Genomic DNA, 24500 nt, shown 5'->3' with positions numbered 1-24500 from the left:
AAAATGCTTTTCATTTCTAATGATGCTTTTAATTTTTGTGGAGTTTTAAAAATCAGCGCCTCAAAAGCAGAGGAAAAAGGAGGCCCTAAAAGGCGGCCAGGGCTTGCATTTAACCCTCTTTTTTCTAAAAGGTATTTATTTCTAGGAGGTTTTAAAATCATTTTCTTGAATGCAGGGTGGAGGAAAAAAACATTTAAAACCCGCAGCTGCTTTTTGTAAAAATCTAAAGACACATATTTTGTCAGTTGAGCCCTCAAATCCACATGTACATGTAACCGTACAAAGCACGGCCTTAATAAAATTTATTCTGCACCCCCTACAGCAAAAAGACAAGGAATATTAACAGGAATTAAAATGCTCACAGGGGACAACCAGCCAGGTGGGAAGTAGAATTGTTTGGGCATGTTAGGGCTGAGGATCTGGGCATTCATGTTCGTGTCTGATAGTAAAAAAGGGGGTTAGGCCTGGGCATGTCATACCCCATGATTCTGGACAGGCGCAAGGCTTAAGGACGTGTCATAGCATGCGCAGGGGAGATTCTACAGGCAGCTCTGAAAGCTAGCGATTTAATTCCGGCAGTCTTTGAAGATGGCAAATACTGATGAAGATTTGTTTGATGTAAATTTGACCCCCAAACCTCCCAGGCGTGGGCGTAGAATAAGAAAAGGACCTGAGTTATATGGCTTCATTGAAGACAACAAACTTATAAAGCCTTGTTGTTGCAGATTCAGCAAAACATGAAATGGTAAGTAAATATAAAAATTAAGAAAACAGTATTTTGATTAGTTGAAAAAGCTTGACTAATTCTACCTTATTTCCTGTTTTAGAATGGTGGAATCTCAAAAGGTGGAATCTCAAAATCTTAATATGGAATTTCACAATTCCAAAAGAGTGCCAAGGAAGCCAAAAGCCTTCCACAAGCTACGCAGCATGAATGCTGTTAGGAGGTATAATATCTAGCATTTTATCCAACTACAAAACCATTAGTATTATTTTTTAGAAACTAAAGGGAGGAGGGGTGGTATTACGTTATTAGGGATGTTGGTGATAACCTTTTGTTTGTTTGTTTATTTCACCAGAACCGGCCTGCAAAAAAGCAAAAATGCATGGAGGTGAACTTCCCACATCCCCAGCAGGCAGCGATAGTTGTGAATCTATGCCTGTATCTCAACCAGAAGAGGAGATATGTCATTCTATGCCACCGCTACAAGCTCCTAACTCTGCAAACTCTCAGAATATGGATGATGTTTATCTGGATTTGGTGCAGGAATGAGAGAAGCCTATCCAAAATTTCAGAGCTGTGGAACACTATCATCGATATAGATTTGCTAATCTTGACCGAATCCAGTCTTTTGTAGATGCTATAGAGGCTATTCATAATGTGGTACAGACTCTTTTGAATCTGCACTTTTCTTGCAAGCAGGAAACCTACATTCACAGCTGTATTTCCAAACTTCATCCTCTTTAAGATGTGTTGATGCAGAGATTTCGATTCCCAGAATACCTAGCCAGCATGGCTATTGCTACTAATTCTAGGAGTTGAACGCCATGCAACTCAAAACTGCCAAGTTTCTTTCTTTGTTTAATTTCCATAGCCACCTATCTCAGTCAATGATTCTGAGAAGCTTACAATTAAAAAAATATACAATTAACCCTAAAAAAATTTAAAACAATCCAAATACTAACAAACTAAAAAAATCCAAATTAAATATACAGATGAGCAAGTTACATGGCCAGTTATGAAATAGTAATTCATAGCAATGTTCCATATTAACAAATAAATGGTTAGGGATTTTAAAGAATATTGGAATGTTTAGGATCTTGATATTTAATATTAAGAAAATGTATTTTTATTGAACATATCAGAAAAAGGATTGTCTGTCAATTTGTTTAGGAAATATAAAACAAATAAAGGGGTACTTTCTTAGCTGATGTAGACTTCTATCACTCTTGTCTCATTTTCTGTCCATAAACTTATTCAAGTGTTGCTATAAAAATCAGTATGTTTTAAAGACACAAGTAAATGAGCCTTGGTGGAGCAGTGGGCTAATGCCTCCTTAAGTAACACCAGCTGCCTGCAATTATTGCAGGTTCGCATCCCACCAGGCTCAAGGTTGACTCAGCCTTCCATCCTTCCGAGGTAGGTAAAATGAGGACCCAGATTGTTGGGGGCAATAAGCTGACTTTGTAATAATGCCGCTTGGGGGGGCCGAAAGCCCTAATAAGCAGGCATATACATAGAATGAAGGCTATTGCTAAGCACATTATTTTTTTATTATTATTATTATTATTATTATTATTATTATTATTATTATTATTATTATTATTATTATTATTATTATTATTATTATTATTATTATTATTATATCCTTCTTGATCAAGATACCTGAAAAGTTTGTAGTAAACAGTTTCCCGCTCGTTGCAACTTTAAGACACGTGGACTTCATCTCCTAGAATTCCACAGCCAACATTCTGAAAATGATGGCGTTGCCATAGGCCATATTACTTAAGGCTGCTCCACGAAGTAGAGAGTACTACTAAGAACAAAAGTGCATGCCATATACACAAGTATATATTCACAGAAATGCAGGCGTATATTATAACAGCTTCAATCACACATATGTATTACAATGATATCATACATTTCTCCTCGGTTTCCTCCTGGAGAAATTCTGGCAGATTCTCACACAGGAAGGTTGCATTTCTTTTATTATCCCAATAGAAATAAGACCAAAAAATATATCTTTGTTTAAAACAGTTTACCTCAGCATCTTAACTAAATCTACTTCCCACTTTTTTGATACATTCAAATTCACTTTCAATAATATTTTGCAAACTTTACGAACTACTCAAGCATTATATACAAAAAGAAAGAAAAGCAGAAAAGTGACCCATTTTCAAACCTACTTTATTTGCACAAAACAATGCATTGAAACTTGCTTTAATTACACATGTCAAACCAATAGAAAATGAACAGAACGGAAATGTTAGTTGAACACCGGAATAGCTATGGATTACATAGAGCTGCCTCAGATGCATATCGGGGACAAGAAGAGGACACTATTATGACAACACAAGAGAAAAAGAAGTGGTTTTTGGAGTGTTTTTCTTCATGGTTAGATGCAAGAGAGGAAAAGACCAAAGTTTGATTTTGTTCTATCAGTATTATCTTTGTGTAGATGCTTCACATTTATTCGTCCCATAAATTCTTCATATGTTTTCGAATGGTTAGTCCTGGGATCAGCATTCATCTTCTTGAATGTAGACATCTCCACAACTCAAAGTCAAGCGATGACCCTTCTCTTTATTCTGGAAGAAGCCTATCAATGTTGGCACCCTTACATTTTTTTGAACAGAAGGAGGGAGCACTTGGCTGGGTGACAAAAGAGGCTTTCACAAATTACATTTAGTGTATTGGTGAGAGGCACCTCAAGCGACTGCTGAAAGTCATTTGCAAACTTTCCAGGTGGCTTTTCTTGAGCAGAGTCGATGGGGGAAGCTAGGTTCACTTAGTAACCGCAGCAAAAACGGTTGTAACATTGGAGGTAACTCATTTAACAACCACTTCGTTTAGCGATGCAAGTTCCATCCCAATTGTGGTTGTAAGTTGAGAACTACCTGTAGCCATAATTATGTCTTTCAATTGTAATGACAGGAGCAAGCAATCCCTGCTAAGATTTCCTTTTTCATGCATGGGTTCCACGAAATCTTTTCTCTTGCTCCATTCTGAAGTTTACATTTTCCCAGTGAACATTGTTAAGCTTATCTTCGGCCCCTCAGTCTAAATCTGAGTGAAAGGAGAGAGTGATATCCATGTCTTAGTGCAATAGCTTTATTGGGCCAACTAATAATGGAGTAGTCCAAAATGTAATCAGCCATATAGCTCAGAATTAAGATATAAATAAGTGCTTTATCATTTTTTTTCAAGCACATACAACTGAAGCCTCCTTACTGTGCTTTATTTTATTTTATTTTTCATCAAGCTGGAAATGGACTCAGCTCATCATGAATATCACAGCAAAATATGAAGGGTGGTTTTGTATTCCTTAAAAAGATTTCACTCAAGACGACCATCAGGTTGCATTTCTCAATTCCCAAGTAGTATTTGTTACAGGGAGCAAAGAGAAAGTGCAGGTAGCAATGAGCAAAAGGACGTTTCTTATTTATTTCAGAAAGGACTGGGGCAGCAAGAGATGAAGTGTGCATCATGACATCACAATGCAAATTGTGTGATTTAGATCCTCGGGTTCCAAATGCAAAGATGTGATGACAATGTTCACATCATCACTACAGGTAGTCCTCGTTTAGCAACTGCAATTGGGACCCACAACTTGGGGCTTAAGAGAAGCAGTTGTTAAGCAAAGCATCACAATGCCACAATCTTACTTCAGTTTTCGTTTGCTTTACAAAGGACATAAATGTGAGGATTGGTTGCAAACTTACTTTTTCAGCACTGTGGTAACTGTCTACGGTCACTAGACAATGAAGTTGCTAAACAAGGCCTACCTATAGTGCACAAGTGTCTATTTTCTATTAATGGGATTATCTCCAGATAAGTTATTCGGTGTCCACTTTGAACAGAGCTGTTTTTCTCATCACAGTCTTAATGGGGAGATGACTTTCAGGGAATTCAGCAGCAGCGTGGTGATTATGCTTGTAGTCTTTTCGGCAGGCTTTTTTTTTCACATTCAGCCTTTACAGGGTAATTGCTCTTAGCAGTGGAAGTTTTCTGTGGGTCCAACCATCTGCCATTGCCTAAACTTCTTTTTCTGCACTACTGATAATATTAACTTTGTTCCCAAGACACTTGCACCAAAGTTTTGAAACCATGAAATTATCACTAAACACAATAGTAGCATCTTCTGGCAAAATTTTTCTTGTTCTACATCCCTTCATCTTATTCTTCTGCTTTCCAGTTTTAACATTTACCTTTAACATGGGTTTGGGCTCCTTGGTTCTCAGAAAATTTCCATTGTTGGTCATGGATGGGGTTGCACTGCGTCAGACAGATTCAGTGCGTGATCTGGGGATTCTTCTGGATTTGCAATTCCTGCTCAAGAAGCCGATCGTGGTCATGGCCAGAGGGCCTGTCTGCAATTATGAGTTGTACACCAGTTGCACCCTTTTCCGGACCAACATGCCCTCTTCACAGTTCCCATGCCATAGATGTATCCAGTTTGGAGTACTCTTACGCATTGTACATAGGGCTTCTGGAATCTTATCCAGCAGATTTAATTAGTTCAAAATGCAGGACTTGCATAGTTCCGCACAAATTGAAATTAGTGCATGTGTCACCTGTTGTGATTGAAGGCAAAAGGAGAAGGGGACATCAGGGGATGAGATGGATATATAGTGTCATCAGTGTAATGGATATGAATTTGGGCAGACTCAGGGAGACAGTGGATGCCAGGAAGCCTGGTACGCTATGGTCCATGGGTCACAAAGAGTCAGACATGACTTAGCAACAACACCTTTTGTGGGAGCTGCATTGATTACTGATCTGTTTCTGGAGGCAGTTATCATCTTTAAACTTCTACATGACCTGGTGCCAGGATGTTTGAAAGGCCACCTTCCCTTTGTTACCCTAACCTACAAGAGCAGGAAGACAAGGTATTGGAGGTACATCTTGTGGGACTAAGGAAAAGGGCCTTGTCTGTGGTGACTCCCTCCCTTTGGAATAGGATTCCCTGGAGATAAGATTGGCTCCACCTTGTTACCTTTCTGGAAGGTCCTGAAGACATGTTTTTGTCAGTGAGTCTGGGGACCCCCAACTGACTCCCATCATGTATGAATTGGGTGGCTATATGAACTTGTTTAAATAATAAATAATATCATCTGATGAGACCCAGGAGATACACCTTTTCTGTTTTGGTGTCTTCCCCACCCTATCCACAGAGTGCCAAATTTTGTAGGGAGGCGGGTCTCTTAGCCCTCAAAAAACAAAGCTTTAAAAACTTGCTTTTTTCCTTAGGAATTGGGCTAAGATAAGATATCAAGCAACATATATCTTCAAGGAGGTGGAAAGTATAATAAATGGCTCTGGCTGTTGTGGATATATTGGTTTTGGATATTGTGTTGTTGATATTATATATATTTTTTATTTGCTATGTTGTCTTTGTATAACACCCAGAGTCAGGCAGTTATGGAAATCTAAATCAATAAGCAAATACTGTACAGTATTTAATAATAACATAGAATTTAATGTTGCTCTGTTCTATGATCTCTGCAGAGTTGAGACTTAGGCATTACAAGGTTACATAAAGACCGTTCTTGGAAGGTCATCTCTGATTCCAGCCATTTGAAGTTGTGCATCACACATTATTTTCCTCCACTGAGCTGGAAATAGACTCAGGATCCTCCTGAATATCCCAGCAGAACCTGAAGGGCAGCTTTTCCATCCTCTCCTTAAAGACACGGTCAAACCTTTCACTCTGGGCAACAGTCATGATGTTCTTCCAGTCCCCAACAGTGCCTGGGAAACAACAGTTAAAAAAATGTCAACAGTTTTTGTATTCAATTAAAGTAGAGGCTATTTGTGTCATCCTGTCACTTGATTATTTATTTATTTATTTATTTATTTATTTATTTATTTATTTATTTAAATTTCTATACCGCCCTATTCCCGAAGGACTCAGGGCAGTTTACAGGGCAGCATAAAATACAATATAAAAGATAATATAGAATTAAAATACATTAAATTAATTAAGCCCAATTAAAACAATGTTTAAAAAAGCTAAAACCCCTTCAGTCCAGGCCTGATAGATCAGAAAAACAGGTGTTCAGGTCCCGGCGAAATGAACGCAGATGAGGGGCGGTCCTAAGTTCCACAGGTAAATCATTACAGAGGGCAGGCGTGCCCACAGAGAACGCTCTTCCCCTAGGAATAACCCGCTGGCATTCCTTAACCGGCGGTATCCTGAGAAGGCCCTCCTTGTGGGAGCGCACGGGACGAAGGGAGCTTGATGCCGGCAGCAGGTGTTCCCTCAGATAACCCGAACCCAAGGCATTTAGGGCTTTATAGGTCATCACCAGCACCTTGAATCTCACCTGAAGGGCAACCGGAAGCCAATGCAGCTCGCGGAGTAGAGGTGTTATGTGGGAGTATCGGGAAGCCCCCATCACAACTCGCGCGGCCGCATTCTGCACCAGTTGAAGCCTCCGAGTGGTCCTCAAGGGCAGCCCCATGTAGAAAGCGTTGCAGTAGTCTAAACGGGAGGTCCTGAGCACATGAGTGACTGTGCGTAGGGCATCTCGGTCCAGATAGGGTCGCAACTGGCGCACCAGGCGAACCTGGGCAAAAGCCCCCCTGGTCACGGCTCCTATATGATCTTCTAAACTGAGCTGTGAATCCAGGAGGATGCCCAAGTTGCGAGCCCTATCAACAGGGGGTAACACCTCACCCCCCCATAGTTAACGATGGACAAAACTGGTTTTCCCGAGATGCCGGTATGCACAGCCACTCAGTCTTGGCAGGATTGAGTCGGAGCCTGTTTCTCCCCATCCAGACCCGAACCGCCTCCAGGCAACGGGACATCACATCGAGGGCATCACTGAGTTGGTTCGGGGTGGAAAGAAAAAGTTGGGTATCATCAGCGTACTGATGATACCCCACCCCAAAACCACGAATGATCTCACCCAGCAGCTTCATATAGATGTTGAACAGGAGGGGAGAGAGGACCGACCCCTGAGGGACTCCACAAACGAGAGGCCTCGGGGTGGATCTCTGCCCTCCCGTCAACACCGACTGTGAACGGCCCAGGAGGTAGAAGGAGAACCACCGTAAAACAGTGCCCCCCACTCCCAACCCCCGAGACGTCGCAGCAGGATACCATGGTCGATGGTATCAAAAGCCACTGAGAGATCTAAAAGTACTAGAACAGAGGAGCAACCCCTGTCCCGAGCCCGCCAGAGATGATTCATCAGCATGACCAATGCCGTCTCTGTGCTGTACCCGGGCCTGAAACCCGATTGGTATGGGTCCAGATAATCAGTTTCCTCCAGGAACAGAGGAAGCTGATGTGCCACCACACTCTCAACAACCTTCGCCAAAAAGCGAAGGTTGGAGACCGGACGGTAGTTATTTAAAACAGCCGGGTCCACGGCAGGCTTCTTGAGAAGAGGTCTCACCACCGCCTCCTTCAAGGCGGCAGGAAAGACACCCTCACTCAAAGAGGCAGATATCACTGCCTGTAACCAGCCTTGTGTCTCCTCCCGAGCTGAATAAACCAGCCATGAGGGGCACGGGTCCAATAAACAGGTGGTAGAGCTCAGCCTCCCTATAATCCTGTCCACCTCCTCAGGAGTCAAAGAATCAAACTCAGTCCAGATAATACTACTCTCAAGACCGCTCGATTCCTCCCCATCAGACTCTGCCCAGTCAGCGTCCAACCCGGTCCGAATCTGAGCAACTTTGTCCGCCAGATGCTGACTAAACTCCTCGGCCCACCCCTGTAAGGGCTCCTCCCTCACCTCCTGATTAAGGAGGGAATGAGTTACCCTAAACAGGGTGGCCGGGCGATTATCTGCGGACGCGATGAGGGCCGCGAAGTGATTAGACTTTGCCATCCTCATCGCTGCGAGATAAGACCTAATAAAAGATCTTAGTCGCAATCGGTCAGATTCAGATCGGCTGGATCTCCAACAGCTCTCCAGACTCCATCTCCGACGCTTCATCTCCTGTAGTTCCACAGAAAACCATGGAGCCCAACGAGATCTGCGCTGGGTCAGGGGTCGCAAGGGTACAACACGGTCAAGTGCCTCGGTGGCGGCCCTCTCCCAAGCCTCCACCAAGGCATTGGCCAGGCTGTGAGTGAGGGAGATAGGTATAGACCCAAGCGCCATCTGGAACCATTCTGGATCCATCAGGCGCCTGGGGCGGAACCACCTGGTCGGCTCTGCATCCCAGCAGCGAGGGGTAGCGTATTGGAAGACCAGCCATAGGAGGTGATGATCGGACCACAACAGGGGGACAATATTTGGCGAGCCCCCTCCCAGATTATCAAACTACTGCCCAGATAGGAAAACCAGGTCGAGAGTGTAACCCCCTCCATGGGTCAGACTCTGAATTATCTGGGTCAGGTCCATGGCCGTCATGGAGGCCATGAACTCCCGAGCTAACTCTGATGACCTGCCCAGGGATGGAAGGTTGAAATCACCCAGAACAATAAGTCTGGGAAATTCAACCACCAGCCCTGAAAGGGTGTTGAGAAGCCCAGGCAGGGCCGTTGCAACACAGCTGGGTGCCAGGTATGTCAGCAACAAGCCCAACTGAACCCCAGAGCCGCACCTCAGGAGGAGCGACTCACTCCCACCAATCTGTACGACAGTGGTCTCCCACGGATATAAGGTCTCCCGTATAACCACCGCCACACCCCCGCCCCTACCCTGAGCCTGTGACCAGTGTAGCACACAGAAACCTGGAGGGCAAAGATCAGTCAGAGGGACACCTCCCTCTGGGCCCAACCAGGTTTTTGTAATCCATGCCAGATCCGCACGTTCCTCCTCGATCAAATCTCGGACGAGGGGAGCTTTGTTCACCACGGATCTGGCATTGAAATACACCAGTCTAAGCTCAGGGACCTGATCTCCCTCACCCCCGGATAAACGGGTAGCAATCGGAGGGTCGGAGCATGCTACCACTTGAAAACAGCGGGGGCGTTATCCCAGACATTGGTATGGCCCTCCGTGCGACCTCCTGCTGCCATTCCCAATCGTCGTGGGGATAGGAAACCCCACCCTATAGCCGGAAGAACCCGAGGTCCCCAACCCCAAGCCTGTCTCGCCGGGTACCGTCTCCGGCCTGGACTGACAGCCGGTTGATAAAATACCCTTATCCCTCCCACCTATATCATTCGCCCCCTCCCTAACCCCCTAAACCAACCGACTAAAAAACATAGTAGGGGCTTTTTAATTAGGTTCAGCCAACAGCCCCTATCTATGCCCAACCACCTCTCAGGGTCCCAACAATTGGGCCCGTCCTCAAGGGAGATGGAACACAAGGCGGTAGGTCACGCCCAGGAGGCAGGAACTCTCCTAAGGGCATATAAATCCACAGTGGAATAATGTAAGCGAACCATATGCCAAGGATGCTCGCATTGGGTCGTTTACAGCAGCTAGATGAGCAGAGCAGAAGAAGTTGAAAAAGATTATTAATGTTGACAAATCAGGATGGCAAAACAAATCCATTAAACCAAGCCAAGCCAAGCTGGCTCGACTTTCACCCGAGCCAGTTACAGACACAAGAGCCATAACAGTTCTCTCACAACCAATGGTACTTAAGTCCGGGCTAAACTTAGCAGCACTTGGCTGCTACTTAGCTTCTTCATACCAATAGAAACATTAAGGATGTTCTTAGTTTTTTTCACACATGGCTTCTCCATTTCTTTTTGTAAAATAAATGATGACACAGCATAATATGTCATGTGCTGTGGTTCAACTGACTATGTATGTACCTACTTTAAAGAACTGCTAAGGACCAGATGATTTTTACAATGTCCTGATATTTAAAACCTAGAAGTCAAAGAGGTGTACTTTCTTTTTCACATGACTGTATATAAAACTTTTCAGGACTTCAGGAGGGGACTATTGGGATGAAGATAAAAAGTTTTCCACTATGGGCTTCTATGAGTCTGAGAAAGAGGATAATAGTTTGCAAAACCTGACTAACTTGGAAGATTGCACATTCCTCCATTATCAGAGGAATGTTTAGCCACCTCCCTGTCTGTCAAACCGTTCTTAGAAATCTGTATTAATAGTTTTGGAGCAGGAAGCTGTTCCATAATATTTTAAGTAGAGCTGGATTACAGAGTGAAGGCTTAATAGAAGAGCAAAGATCTCTCTAACTAGAAGGTGTTGAATGATTCTCCTGCCCTAAGTACCTTTTACTGGGAAGTCATGGAACTCAATGGTCTGCCAGTGAGGTTCTAAATGATCTTGAATTCACCCTTTTGGAACTAGACCCCTGATTGAGTGAAGTGATTGATGGTTCTTTGAGCTTTGGCTATGTCCCTACAGGCTTAAAGGAGACAGTTTCTGAAGTAGCTCGAGGGTAAGGATCACGCGGAGACAGCAGGCTCAAGTTGAAACTTTATTGTGGAACCGGACAGCTGGCAGAACCGTGGCTCTGCTTTTTATAGCCAGCCGGTGGCTGGGTTGCCCAATCAGCGGGTCATCTTACTCCCGCTGGAACAGCTCGACCAATCGGTGGCGCCTCTGTTTTGACAGCTCTGGGGTCCTCGTGGTGGCTGCGCTTGCGCGGTAGGCGGCTGTGATGACAGCTGAGAGCTGTCAGCTGCTGCTCATGCACAGTAGCCGGCGGCAGCATTTTGATAGCTGTCAAAACGCTGCCGCGTGTATTCCTGTCAGGATATTTACCTCACAACGTGGTTTACATTAAATCATAACTCAACAGTTTAACATTAATACACAACACCCCTTACCCCTCCCCCGAACAGGTGTTTGCCCCCCCTTTTGTTGTTGCTTGTTGCCTGCCCTTTCGAAGTTGTTTAAATGTGCTGGTGGTTTCCTGGTTCGCCCTGAATGACGGAGAGGAGTTGTTGCACCTGGTTCCCCTTCCCCCTGTCCTGGCTGAAGAGATGGTTGCCCAGGGTCAGTTTCTGGGGGTGCTTGGCCGGTGACGTCTTGGTCTGCTCGTGGTGTGGTGGTCTGTGGAGCCCCTTGTACTCCTACTGCCGGATTTGTGAGGTCCATTAAGTTTTGGGGGCTGTGCCTTCTCAGTTGGTCGATGTGCCTTCTGATGTGACCATTACGACCAATGTCTATGAGATATGACAAGGGGCCAGTTTGGTCTATCACAGCTCCCTGCAACCACTTAAGTCCACCTGCGTAGATCCTTGCCCAAACGGTCTGTCCGTTCTCCAAGGATCGTATCGGGAGGGGTTGTTCTGCATCGGCGTTTGTCCTGTCTGGGTGCATTTTGTCGAGCCTGGTAATGAGGCGATGTCCCCACCGCAGTTCTGCCGGTGACTTCCCTGTGGTTGTGCAGGGGGTGGCATGTTGGGCTAATAAGAACTGGGCTAGCCGCCGGTGCCAGTCCCCTTTGATAATCTTCCGCAGGGCATCTTTTGTTGACCTCACCATAACTTCAGCTAGACCATTGGACGAGGGGTGGAATGGAGCCGAGGTGATGTGCCTAATAGAGTTCTCCATGGTGAATATCTGGAATTCACGAGAAGTAAATTGGGGGCCATTATCGGAGACCAAGGCATCGGGGAGGCCATGTGTTGCAAAAAGCCCCCTAAGTACCTGTACTGTGGTGGCCGTAGTGATGCTGTTGACCGGAATGACTTCCAGCCACCTGGAATAGCTGTCCACCGCAATTAAGAATACCTGTCCCTGGAAGGGTCCTGTGAAATCTAAGTGCACCCGGGACCAAGGATTCCTAGTTGTTTCCCATCTATGGATTGGGGCTTGAGGTGGGGCTGGTCTTGCTAACTGGCAGGGGTAGCATCCTGCCACATGTTCTTTGATGTTTTTATCGATGCCTGGCTACCAAACGTAGCTCTGCGCTAACGCTTTCATTTTTACTGTACCCAGGTGTCCCTCATGCAATGTGCGCAATGTTTGCGGTCTGTGTTTTTCTGGAACCACTACTCTGTTACCAAAGAGGATGCATCCCAGATGGGATGACAGTTCTTGTCTTCTAGAGAAGTATGCCTGGAACTATTGATTTGGGCATTTGTTTGGCCACCCTGTCGTTACCCAATTCAAAACTCTGCTAATGGTCCTTTCTTTGGCTGTGGCAGAGCCGATATCCTTTGCGGATAAGGGGCATTCTGGTAGCTCTGAAATTGCTAGGATGTTTCCTGCAGGAGCTGGGTCGGGGTCCTTGCCTGGCAAGGGAAGCCTACTGAGTCCATCTGCATGACCCATTTCCTTTCCCGGTTTGTGGATTAATTTGTATGTATAAGCCGATAAAAATGTCAACCATCTTAATATTCTTGGTGATAGGATTTGGGGCGTTAGTTTGTCCCACGTGAAGATCCCCAAGAGCGGTTTGTGGTTGGTAAAAATAGTGAATGGTCTGCCGTAAAGGTAATCTGCCTTGGTGGAGCAGTGGGCTAATGCCTCCTTAAGTAACACCAGCTGCCTGCAATTAGTGCAGGTTCGCATCCCACCAGGCTCAAGGTTGACTCAGCCTTCCATCCTTCCGAGGTAGGTAAAATGAGGACCCAGATTGTTGGGGGCAATTAAGCTGACTTTGTAATAATGCCGCTTGGGGTGTGTGTGAAAGCCCTAATAAGCAGGCATATACATAGAATGAAGGCTACTGCTAAGCTTGTAAGCCGCCCTGAGTCTTCAGAGAAGGGCGGGATATAAATGGCATTAAAATAAATAAATAAATAAATAAATAATCGTGAAACTTCTTCATGCCGGCAACTATTGCTAAAGCCTCCCTGTCAATCTGAGTGTAATTCCTCTCAGCCTTAGTCAGGGTCCTGGAATAGAACGCAATGGGTTTCTGTATTCCGTTTCCCATTACGTGGCTGAGGACTGCCCCTATACCATAAGGCGACGCATCGCAAGCGATGCATAGGGGCCAGTCCTCCCTGAAAAGTGTGACAGTGGAGCTTTTACACAAGAGGTTTTTCAGGTGCTGGAAGCTGGCCTCGTGTTGTGGCGTCCAAAGCCAGGGGCTTTCCTTGTCCAGCAGTCTGTGTAAGGGCTCAGCTATGGTAGCTTTATGGGGCAAAAATGCGTGGTAGAAGTTTAACAGTCCTAGGAAGGCTTGTAACTCCTGTTTGTTTTTTGGGGTGGGGGCGGATTTGATTGCCTTAATTTTGGTGTCGGTCGGGTGAATTCCGAGGGCATCTATCTTATACCCCAGGAATTCAGTGGAGGAAACTCCTATGGAACACTTTTCTTTTTGTAGTTTAAGACCGGCTGTTCTAAATCTGCTCAGAACAGTGCTTAGTCTTTCCGCTAAGTTAATTTCTGATTTGCCGGCAATTAGGACATCGTCGAAGTAGGGGCAGACCCTAGGGATTCCCTTTAAGGTTTTTTCCATTATTTCTTGGAATATCCCCAGGGCTGCCGATATGCCAAATTGTAGCCGCTTGACTTTGAAAGCCCCGCGGTGCGTTACGATGGTCTGCACATCCGCAGTTTCCTGAGTAACCGGGAGCTGCAAGTACGCCTGTGCCAGGTTGAGCTTGGCAAAGATGGTGCCAGAACGGATGGAAGAGAGGACGTCTTTAACTGCGGGGACCGGGTAAGCGTGCACATTTAACGCTCGGTTGAGGGTGGCCTTATACTTGGCGCAGAGACGAATCTGGCCATTTGGTTTAATTGGGGTGACTATAGGGGTCTCCCAGCTCCCCCCATCGGTCGGTTCCAGGACTCCTAATTTTACAAGGCGGTCCAGTTCGTCCTCAATTTTATTTTTGAGGGCGAACGGGACTCTTCTAGCCCTTATTCTTATGGGTAGGACCTCGGGGTTTAGTTTTAAGGAGACTGGGGGCCCTGTATACTGTCCCAGTGAGCTGTCGAAGACGTCTGCAAACTGATTGCAGATGGCTTGGAGGCTTGCGGCCTGTGTTGCATTCACTCCCATTATGGCGATGCCTAGGGGTTTGAACCAGTCCAGGCCGATTAAGCTTGAGCGGTCCTCCTGAGTGACTAAGATGTTGAGTAGCCCACGGAATTGTTTGAATTCTACTAGAATTCGGGCCCTTCCTTTTAGTTGGATGGGGTTTTTTTGGTAATCTGCCAGGTGTATCTGGGGGGGGGGTAACGGGATTCGTCTCCGGTTACGTTGGCAAATTTCCCTGAACATTGTTAAGGAAATCAAGGAAACAGAGGAGCCAGAATCTACTTCCATTTCCCAGGGGACCCCTTGAAGTCAGATTTGAATTTTGACTTTGGGGTTTAGGATTTGGTGGATTCCCTGTGATCCCTTGTCCCTGTCTACAGCCTGTACTAGGGGCCCTGGGGGCTTTTTGCTAGAGGCCAATGAGGGTCTCGTACCTGAGGGGGTTGCCTCAAGTTTGTGGAGATTCTCGAAGTTCTGGCTCCGGCATACGGTTCTGATGTGCCCGGATTTTTCACAATTGTGGCATTTGGCATTGCGGAATCGGCAGGTTGCTCTGGCATGGTTTTCCCCGCAGCTGGCACAGGTGGATCGCGGTTCTTTGGGGATATTCCTCGGGTAGCTGTCATTTTTGTTTCTTGACTTTCCCCCCCGGTCGTTCCGATGGGGTTGAAGTTTCTCGAATCGCCGTTGAATGGCGTCCACGTCAGTCAAATCTTCAAATTCACTGTGGTCGCTGTGGGCTATTTCATCCTGGTGCACCGATCCCTGTTGTCCGTTCCCGGCCTGTGGGAGGTCTCCTTGGTGGCTATCTTCATAGGCCAGAATTTCCCTGGTGACCTCTGCTAAGCTTAGGGAAGGCTAGGTGGTGAGTTTCCTTTGTAGGCATTCTTCCTTGAGCCCGATGACTATTTGTTCCCGGATCCGGTCTTCCAGATCCATAAAATGGCACCTCCGGGCGGCATGACGGACTCCTGCGATGAAATCAGTCACAGATTCGTCTGGCAGCTGGTGCCAACACGCAAATTGTACCTGCCAGAATAGCTCAGAGTGCATTGGCATAAAATGCTGGCAGAGACTTTCCTTCAGTTCCACGTAGGGTGCTTCAGCTACTGGCTCCAGGCTGAGGAGGCTGACGACAACGTCGTATACGGCCGGCCCGCTTAGGCACAGGAGGGCTGCTGCCTTGGGCCGGTCCTCCATAATTTTGTTGACCAACAGGAACCCCTCGACTTGTCCCATATGCGACTCCCAATGCTCTGGGTGGTGTATGTCAAACTCTCGGATATGCCCGAGGTTGGTCATACTGTCTTGGTCCGGAATAATGCTTCACGGCGGCGGTGGAAGTTATAACTTCCTTGCCTGTGACTTCAGCCGTGACTCACTCAGGGCCGTCGGAAGTTCCCTTCCCTCGGCTAGTGACTTCAGCTCGGCGAAGCAGATCCCATCCTCATCGCCAGTGAAGTAGCACGAGGGTAAGGATCACACAGAGACAGCAGGCTCAAGTTGAAACTTTATTGTGGAACCGGACAGCTGGCAGAGCTGTGGCTCTGCTTTTTATAGCCAGCCGGTGGCTGGGTTGCCCAATCAGCGGGTCGTATTACTCCCACCAGAACAGCTTGACCAATCGGCGGCAGCTCTGTTTTGACAGCTCTGGCGTCCTCGTGGCGGCTGCGCTTGCACGGTAGGCGGCTGTGATGACAGCTGAGAGCTGTAAGCTGCTGCTCATGTGCAGTAGCCGGCGGCAGCGTTTTGACAGCTGTCAAAACGCTGCCGCGTGTATTCCTGTCAGGATATTTAGCTCACAACATGGTTTACATTAAATCATAACTCAACAGTTTAACATTAATACACAACAGTTTCAAGACTGGAGGACGGTGCCCAGGGTAGAGAGTGAAGTCTTCAGCACCTTAAAATGGCCATTGTGAGCTAGAACAATCTCACTGCCAAAGGATAATTAGACTGTGCAACCAACAGAATGATCATCGAAAAAGTCAGCTTATATCCATGCCCAAAATTTGTGAAAAGGAGAACACCACTTGAACATTGGCACACCTAAGAAAGGCTTATGGCTGCCTCCAATACAGGCTGCTGATGAGGCAAAGAAAACATCCTGGAGAGACAGCAGAAAGAGAGGTTGTTGGAATATGTCCATACCACTTTAGGAAGTGCCTCTCAGAGGAAGGCAGTAATCCCAGTTTCAAATGAAGCCCGGCATGTTCCTAAAGCATAGTCCCAGAATATTAATTATTACTGGTCTACCTTTGCGAAGAAAGTTTCCTTTGCTGAAATCGAGGATATGAGAAGACGTGAATGTGTAGTTTGCTCTAGAATCCACTTTCATGTTATCAAATGTAGCTTTATCCACCACATCATCCACCTCCTTTTCAGTTAGTTTTTTTCCTAGGAAGTTGCATATTTTCAGGACAGACCTTCTCAGATCCTGCAATTTGATAGAGCTTTATATTAGGTCATCCAGAACAATGGAGAAAAGGTGGAAAGGTTTGTTGAGATCTCAGATATCATTGCTATCACTCATTCCCCCTATCTTTAATTCTTTCTTTTCTTACTGAAAAAATTACCCTGATTAAATCACTTGTGGGTTTTTTAAAATGAAAACTATACATAGATCTAGGAAGCAATATCAATGAATTAAACAAAGAAATGCTGCTTTAGGACTTCCAGTAAATGTTTTCAAAGGTACGTTTGGAGAAACATTTTTAGTTTACAATATATTGATGGGCCATAATTTCCCTAAGATTCAGAGTCTTATGTTCTTAGCAATCTTGGCTGCATCAGAGGCTGGCCAGTTCCCAGGCCAGGCTAAAAAAAAATGCCTTGGCCTTTCTTAAAAATGCAGTTGAGTTGAGTCAATCTCTTCTGAGCCAAAACAGGAAAATATTACGAGAGACTTTGACTAAGCTTTTGCTAATTACAGATACTTTGTGTTAATTGGATTTCCCTAATCTACTAAGTAAGTCTATCAAAAATTAGATCAACTTTGTTTTGCCAGACTTGTTTACAACACATGCACCCTGTGAATTCTAGCATGACAAGCCAAGTGCTCAAAAACCCACCTTTTATTAACCTTTTTTGATATCAAGGTGACAGCACTCTAGTTTCCCAGATCATCTTCCTTTTGAAGAGACAGAAACTTACTTTTCTTCAGAAACCTCACCACTCCTACAGGAGTTCATAGAAATAACCTAGAGTGGTCCTGTGATCACCTCTGTTACTCCCTATTGGAATAGGTTAGCCACACTTCACATCATTTCTAAAGCTTTCTGTGCTTAATGGTTGTTCATATTGCACTTCACAACACAAACACATCTTACCTTTTTCATTTCTTCATAAGAAAGGAAGAGAATATTGAAATCATCCTTATGAGCATACCAGCCTTCTACATGGTCTAGCCACAAACTACAAAACACTGGTAGGAGAGAAATGGATTTAGGATATTATTATTATTATTATTATTATTATTATTATTATTATTATTATTATTATTATTATTATTATTATTATTATTATTATTATTATTATTATTATTATTATTATTATTAATTTTATTTGTATACCGCCCTTCTCCCGAAGGACTCAGGGCGGTGAACAGGGCAATACATGTTAAAAGATAAAATACAAAAATTAAAAGAGAATTAAACAAAGTGCCCACAGCTATAACAATAGGTTAAAACACATTAAATAGTAATAAAACTCAACCCCATCCCATCAGGCCAGGCCAGCTTGTTCAAACAGATAAGTCTTTAGATCGCGCCAGAAGGAGCGGAGTTCGGGCGCCATCCGGAGCTCAACCGGAAGATGGTTCCATAAATCCGGCGCGCCCACAGAGAACGCCCTCCCCCTGGGGGCCACCAGTTGACATTCTTTGACCGGTAGCACCCTGAGGAGGCCTTCTCTGTGGGAGCGTACTGGGCGGAAGGAAGTTGATGCCGGCCACAGGTGCTCCCTAAGGTATTCCGGACCCATGCCATGTAGGGCTTTGTAGGTCATAACCAGCACCTTGAATCTCACCCGGAAGACAACTGGAAGCCAATGCAGCTCGCGGAGCAGAGGTGTAACATGGGAGTATCGGGAAACTCCCAACACAACTCTCGCGGCTGCATTCTGTACCAGTTGGATCCTCCAACTGGTCTTCAAGGGCAGCCCCATGTAGAGAGCATTGCAGTAGTCCAAACGAGAGGTCACGAGCGCGTGAGTGACCGTACGCAAGGCGTCCCAGTCTACATAGGGCCGCAACTGGCGCACCAGGTGAACCTGGGCGAAGGCCCCCCTAGTCACAGTTGCTATATGGTCTTCTAAAGAAAGCTGTGAATCTAGGAGGACTCCCAAGTTGCGAGCCCTATCTACAGGGGGTAATTACTCACCCCCCCATAGAAAGAGATGGGATATCCTGAATATCCCGAGATGCCGGTATGCACAGCCACTCAGTCTTGTCAGGGTTGAGTCGAAGCCTGTTCCTCCCCATCCAGACCCGAACCGCCTCCAGGCAGTGGGACATCACGTCGAGGGCATCACTGGGGTGGTTTGGGGTCGAAATAAAAAGCTGGGTATTGTCAGCATACTGATGATACCCAACTCCAAAACCACGAATGATCTCACCCAGCGGTTTCATGTAGATGTTGAACAGGAGAGGCGAGAGGACCGACCCCTGAGGGACTCCACAAGTGAGAGGCCTCGAGGTCGACCTCTGCCCCCCTGCCAACACCGACTGCGAACGCCCCAGAAGGTAGGAGGAGAACCACTGAAGAACTGTGCCTCCCACTCCCAACCCCCTGAGACGCCGCAGCAGGATACCATGGTCGATGGTATCGAAAGCCGCTGAGAGGTCTAATAGGACTAGGACAGAGGAATATCCCCTGTCCCGAGCACTCCAGAGATCATTCACCAGAGCGACCAATGCCGTCTCCGTGCTGTACCCAGGCCTGAAGCCCGATTGGTACGGGTCTAGATAATCCGCTTCATCCAGAACCAGAGGAAGCTGATGCGCCACCACGCTCTCAACAACCTTCGCAAGAAAGCGAAGGTTGGAGAACGGACAAAAGTTGTTTAACACAGCTGGGTCCAAGGCAGGCTTCTTGAGGAGAGGTCTCACCACCGCCTCTTTCAAGGCGGCGGGGAAACTACCCTCACTCAAAGAGGCAGATATAACCACCTGGAACCAGCCTCGTGTCCCCTCCCGGGCTGCATAAACCAGCCAGGAAGGGCACGGGTCCAATAAACATGTGGTGGAGCTCAGCCTCCCCATAATCCTGTCCACTTCCTCCCGATTCACAGGATCGAACTCCTCCCAGATAACATTGACAAGACCACCCGTGTCCTGATCGTCAGACTCTGCCCAGTCGGAGTCCAAACCAGTCCGAATCCGAGCGTTTTTGTCCAACAGATGTTGACTAAACTCCTTGGCACGACCCTGCAAGGGTTCCTCACTCACCTCCTGATTAAGGAGGGAGCGGGTCACCCTAAACAGGGCGGCCGGGCGATTATCTGCGTACGCGATAAGGGTAGCGAAGTAATTGGACCTCGCCACCCTTATCGCCATGGGATAAGACCTAATATAGGTTCTTAGTCGCAATCGGTCGGATTCAGATCGGCTGGACCTCCAACAGCTCTCTAGGCACCGTCTCCAACGCTTCATCTCCTGGAGCTCCGCGGAAAACCATGGAGCCCGCTAAGATCTGCGCCGGGTCAGGGGCCGCAAGGGTACAACTCGGTCAAGAGCCTCCGTGGCCGTCCTTTCCCAGGCTTCCACTAAGGCATCTGCCGAGCTGTGAGCAGAGGAGGCAGGTGGGGACCCCAGCGCTGCCTGGAACCTCTCAGGGTCCATTAAGCGCCTGGGGCAGAACCATCTAATTGGTTCAACACACCCACGGCGAGGAGCGGCAAAGCAGAAGACTAGCCGCAGGAGATGGTGATCAGTCCATGACAGGGGCATAACAATTGGAGAGCCCCCACCAAGATCATCTAACCACCGTCCGGATAGAAATACCAAATCAAGGGTATGGCCTCCCACATGAGTCGGTCCATGAATTACTTGCGTCAGGTCCATGGCCGTCATGGAAGCCATGAACTCCCGAGCTAACTCAGAAGATCCTCCCAGGGATGGTAGATTGAAGTCTCCCAAAACCATGAGTTTGGGAAACTCAATCACCAGCCGCGAGAGGATATCGAGAAGCTCAGGCAGGGCTGATAAATATGAGGGCAGTCTTGAAATCACTGACTTTAGTTGTTCAGCTCAGTGCTGCAATGATCCAGCTGACCATCTTTCTCAGGGATACATTCTTAACGCTTGTATTTCCTCCATTTATCCTTATGGTCCGATGGGCCTACAAATCAAAGCATGATAACTCAAGTAGGGGTATCCTAATATCACCGAATGTGGAGAGGAGAGAAAAGGAATGGAAGCCATAATTAATATGGTTGTGTACTCCAACTTGTTAAGGGTGTTTGTTTTTTTTGTCAACGTGCTGCTATATTGTTTCATTTCTTTGCTTTTTCTTATTTGAAACTTTGGGGCAATCTGCTTTAATTTTTGTTATATGTCTTCAAATATCAGTCTTACTCTGGTTAGCTATTTCCATTTCCAACTCTTAAAACACTTTCTGTGTGATTTCATGAGAGTATTTGGTTCTTTAACTCAGAGTTACCTAAGTTTTCTGGCTTTGCCAAGTGGCAGGGGAGGAGAGGGGATACTTCCGTGTGAGCAACCAGCAAGCACTAGTGTGCGTGCAGCTCCATTTGCACAAGCGGTGTGCATGTGTGCCAACTGATTGCACAAGTGTTGATGCGCAGATGTGTGTGCTTGCCCACCATTTTCATGGCCCAGATGCAAACAACTCATGGCCCACTAGTGGGGTATGGCCTAGAGGTTGGGGACCCCTGCTTTAACTAATATTGATTTGAAAAAAAATATAGATACTTTAGATTTTGTCCATCCATTCCAACTCATTCACATAATTTCCTTCCATTTTCTCCTCTATATTAAATATATCTTAGTATTACTCGTTTCTCTCCTGTAATAAGCTCCCTTCGCTTGCCTCTTCTACCCACTTTTACATTATGAGTTGTCCTAGGCATCGTTCATTCTTCTTCACTCATCCATCCCATTATAAACTGTTTTTTTAGAGTTTACACAAATTACTGCATGAGTATAGAGAATCATCATTTGCTACTTATGTTAGCAAAGCGGGTGGATTGTTTGTTCTTTGTGGGAAACAGATGGAAATATATTCATAATCTCTTATCCAAAACAAAAACTGACATTACGTTGTTACGATCAAGGTTTTCTTACCTTTGCCAGCCAAAAACCTTTCAAAGAAAGTACTGAAGTCTTTTGGAGTTTCCATGATGACTGACATTTTGTGAAAATGATAGCTGGAAACCAAGGCATCCTTTGGATTTCTACTCACATAAATAATCTGTAAGCGAAAGATGATAATAACTAGTAAAAAAAACAAGAAAAAAAACAAGAAAAAACAGATTGACAGCAAAGCATACATAGTATCTCTCATACACTCATCTAACAGGCTCCATTATATCATGAGATCTTAAAGCTTATTAGCAAAACCATGTCTGAAGAACTTCCAGCAGGCCAAAAGAATTGAGGCCAACCTCGGCTTGGAGAGAGTGATTTTCCATATGGCAGAGACCACAGAATAAAAGGCTTTCCTCCTAGATCCTGCCTGACAAATCTCCCTAGCTGATGGGAACCCAACGTTCTTTTCCTGTTGGACTTGAAGGGATGTGCAGCTGCAACTTGGGAGGGGAGGTCTTTCAAACAACATGTTCCCAACTCATAATGGGGTTTAAAGGTCAAAACCAGCATCTTGAATCCTGAACCAAACTGGTAGTCACTGCAGTTTCCAAAGCACAGGTGTAGTGTATGAAGTTCTTAGAGATCACAGAAGTGCTCATGCTGCTACATTTTGCATCAGCTGAAACTTCTGGTGACTAGGGCGTGAGTGACTTGGAGTAGGGATTGTGGGAAGGGATTTGAGGGCTAGAGATACCATCCCTCAATGTGACATCGTTCAGATATGTTAAGATAGTAAATGGCCATGGAACACAAAGTGGTGCAATCCATCTGGAAATATAAGCTTAAGATGGTCAATATTCAATTTGGTTCTTTGTCAGGACCCACCTCAATCCACATCTTAGGAAATAAGAACTCTTGGATGCAAGTTTAGTCCAAAAGGAAAATGTTTACTAGGATGGAATCGATTGTGGCAATACAAGACGAAATCTAACAAAGTTACATTTCAATCCTATATAAAGCATTCCCATTTCAGCCCCCTCCCCTCATCCATTTGGTCAGGCTCCCATCATTTACTTAGGTGTCAGGCCCTTCTGTGGGAAAGGAAACTCTCCTTGTTTTTATTGTTATTGCTTCTTCCTTTTCAGTTGTAAATGAAGATGCAATCCAGATCTGTCTCTCCCCCTCCCTCCCCCAGATCAAACGTTTCCCTGTTGTTTGAAGATCGCCTATTTCAATCTAAGTAACCATCCTCTCCCCCCCCCCCCCGGAGAGATGGCAGAATCCCCAGAATAAGCACAATGTTCTACCTATACATTTATGAAATGTGATATAAATGGATTCTGACATTCTTAATTATTTCTCCTGGACATGATATTCTGACGTTAACACAGTTTTGTTTGTGTTTATTTTCCTCACCCTTCAAAACTTTTAGTGTCCACCAAACATATTGGAACAATATATGTGTTTTTGTGCCCTTTGCCTAATTCTTAATAAAACATTCAGGGACAGAGCTAATAGAACAGAAGACAGACAGTTCCCTACACCACCTCACAAGTTAACAAAATATGTCCTACTTTTGCTCTTCTATTTTGTAATCCTTTGGGTACTAAATAGTAGGGCAGATGGGAACTAAAGAGACGAGGCGATGGGCGACTGGGAAAATCCAGCAAAATATTATACTCCAGCCATGGTGCTCTGTCATTCAGGGTAATGTTTTCAGTTTCATCTCGATGACCTTCATGAAGAATCAGGCTCACAATATTCTGAGTCCATACTGTGCCTGCAAATAAGGAATAATTAATTAATTCATCCATTATTATTTGGGGAACTTATGCAAAGCCAACCTTCCTATCAGGAGAAATAGTAAACATTTAAGAGATGTGTGAACACAATGAAGTCTTCTAAAATTGATAGATTAAACTGATGGATGGATGAGAAAAACTAGCTATTTATTTGCACATTTATTTCTATCCTGCTTTTATTAGTTTTAGAATTAACTCAAGGTGGCAAGCATACCTAATAATCCTTCCTCATCCTATTTTCCTCACAACTATCCTGGGTGAGCTGAGGGAGAGTGACTGGCCAAGGTCACCCATCTAGCAATGCATGGGTAAAATAAAAATGATGAAAGTACAGGTTTAGCAGCTTTATTTTCCCTACATTTCCAGTTTCTTATAAAATGATAAATGTTAAACTCTGGTTATAGCACGACACAGTTACTGCAACCAAAATACTGAGGAACTGAATAACAGCATTGGATATAAGATTATCTCTTTCTTGGAAGACATCTTTGAACTTACCAGATTTAGGATATGTGATTATGAATATATCATCATCTCGGGTTTCAAAACTGTCCAGTGAATCTAAACCTTCGGGTGAATGCAAGCCAGTTAAGAAATAGATTCCTTTGCATTTAAACAGGAAATCTTTCTCTGGCTCCATTACTTCGGCTGTTGATGTAATAATATAGCAATTAAAAATACTTCCTACATTTATGGTCAATATTGTATTAATTTCGTTGTTTAAAAATCATGAATCCTGCTAACATAAAGAAAAGCAATGTTATTAGATTAGTTTCCCTAATTAATTAATTAATTCATGAACTCAATTTTCATCCACAAAAGTTTCCATTGCAAACAGTAAATTTGGTGTTCTCCTTGGAGTTCTGTGTAGAAGAGA

General features: G+C 45.1%; 2 protein-coding genes across 2 annotated transcripts in view; one reads left to right on the top strand and one right to left on the bottom strand.

Moving 5' to 3' along the window:
- Positions 1–24500, top strand: part of LOC308672421 (sulfotransferase 1C2-like) — a 358778-nt gene that overhangs the window by 255132 nt on the left and 79146 nt on the right. The window lies entirely within an intron of this gene.
- LOC308660137 (amine sulfotransferase-like) lies at positions 6312–24263 on the bottom strand (the record flags this gene model as incomplete). Its single annotated transcript, XM_081314355.1, has 6 exons — positions 6312–6472; positions 16811–16991; positions 17884–17978; positions 21858–21984; positions 23396–23601; positions 24122–24263. The coding sequence occupies 6 exons, from the start codon at positions 24261–24263 to the stop codon at positions 6312–6314; spliced, it is 912 nt and encodes a 303-aa protein (XP_081170481.1).

Source organism: Vipera berus, assembly GCF_964194415.1.
Source record: "Vipera berus genome assembly, chromosome: 1".
NCBI classification, from domain to species: Eukaryota; Metazoa; Chordata; class Lepidosauria; order Squamata; family Viperidae; genus Vipera; species Vipera berus.
This window is presented reverse-complemented; position numbering and strand designations above follow the sequence as displayed.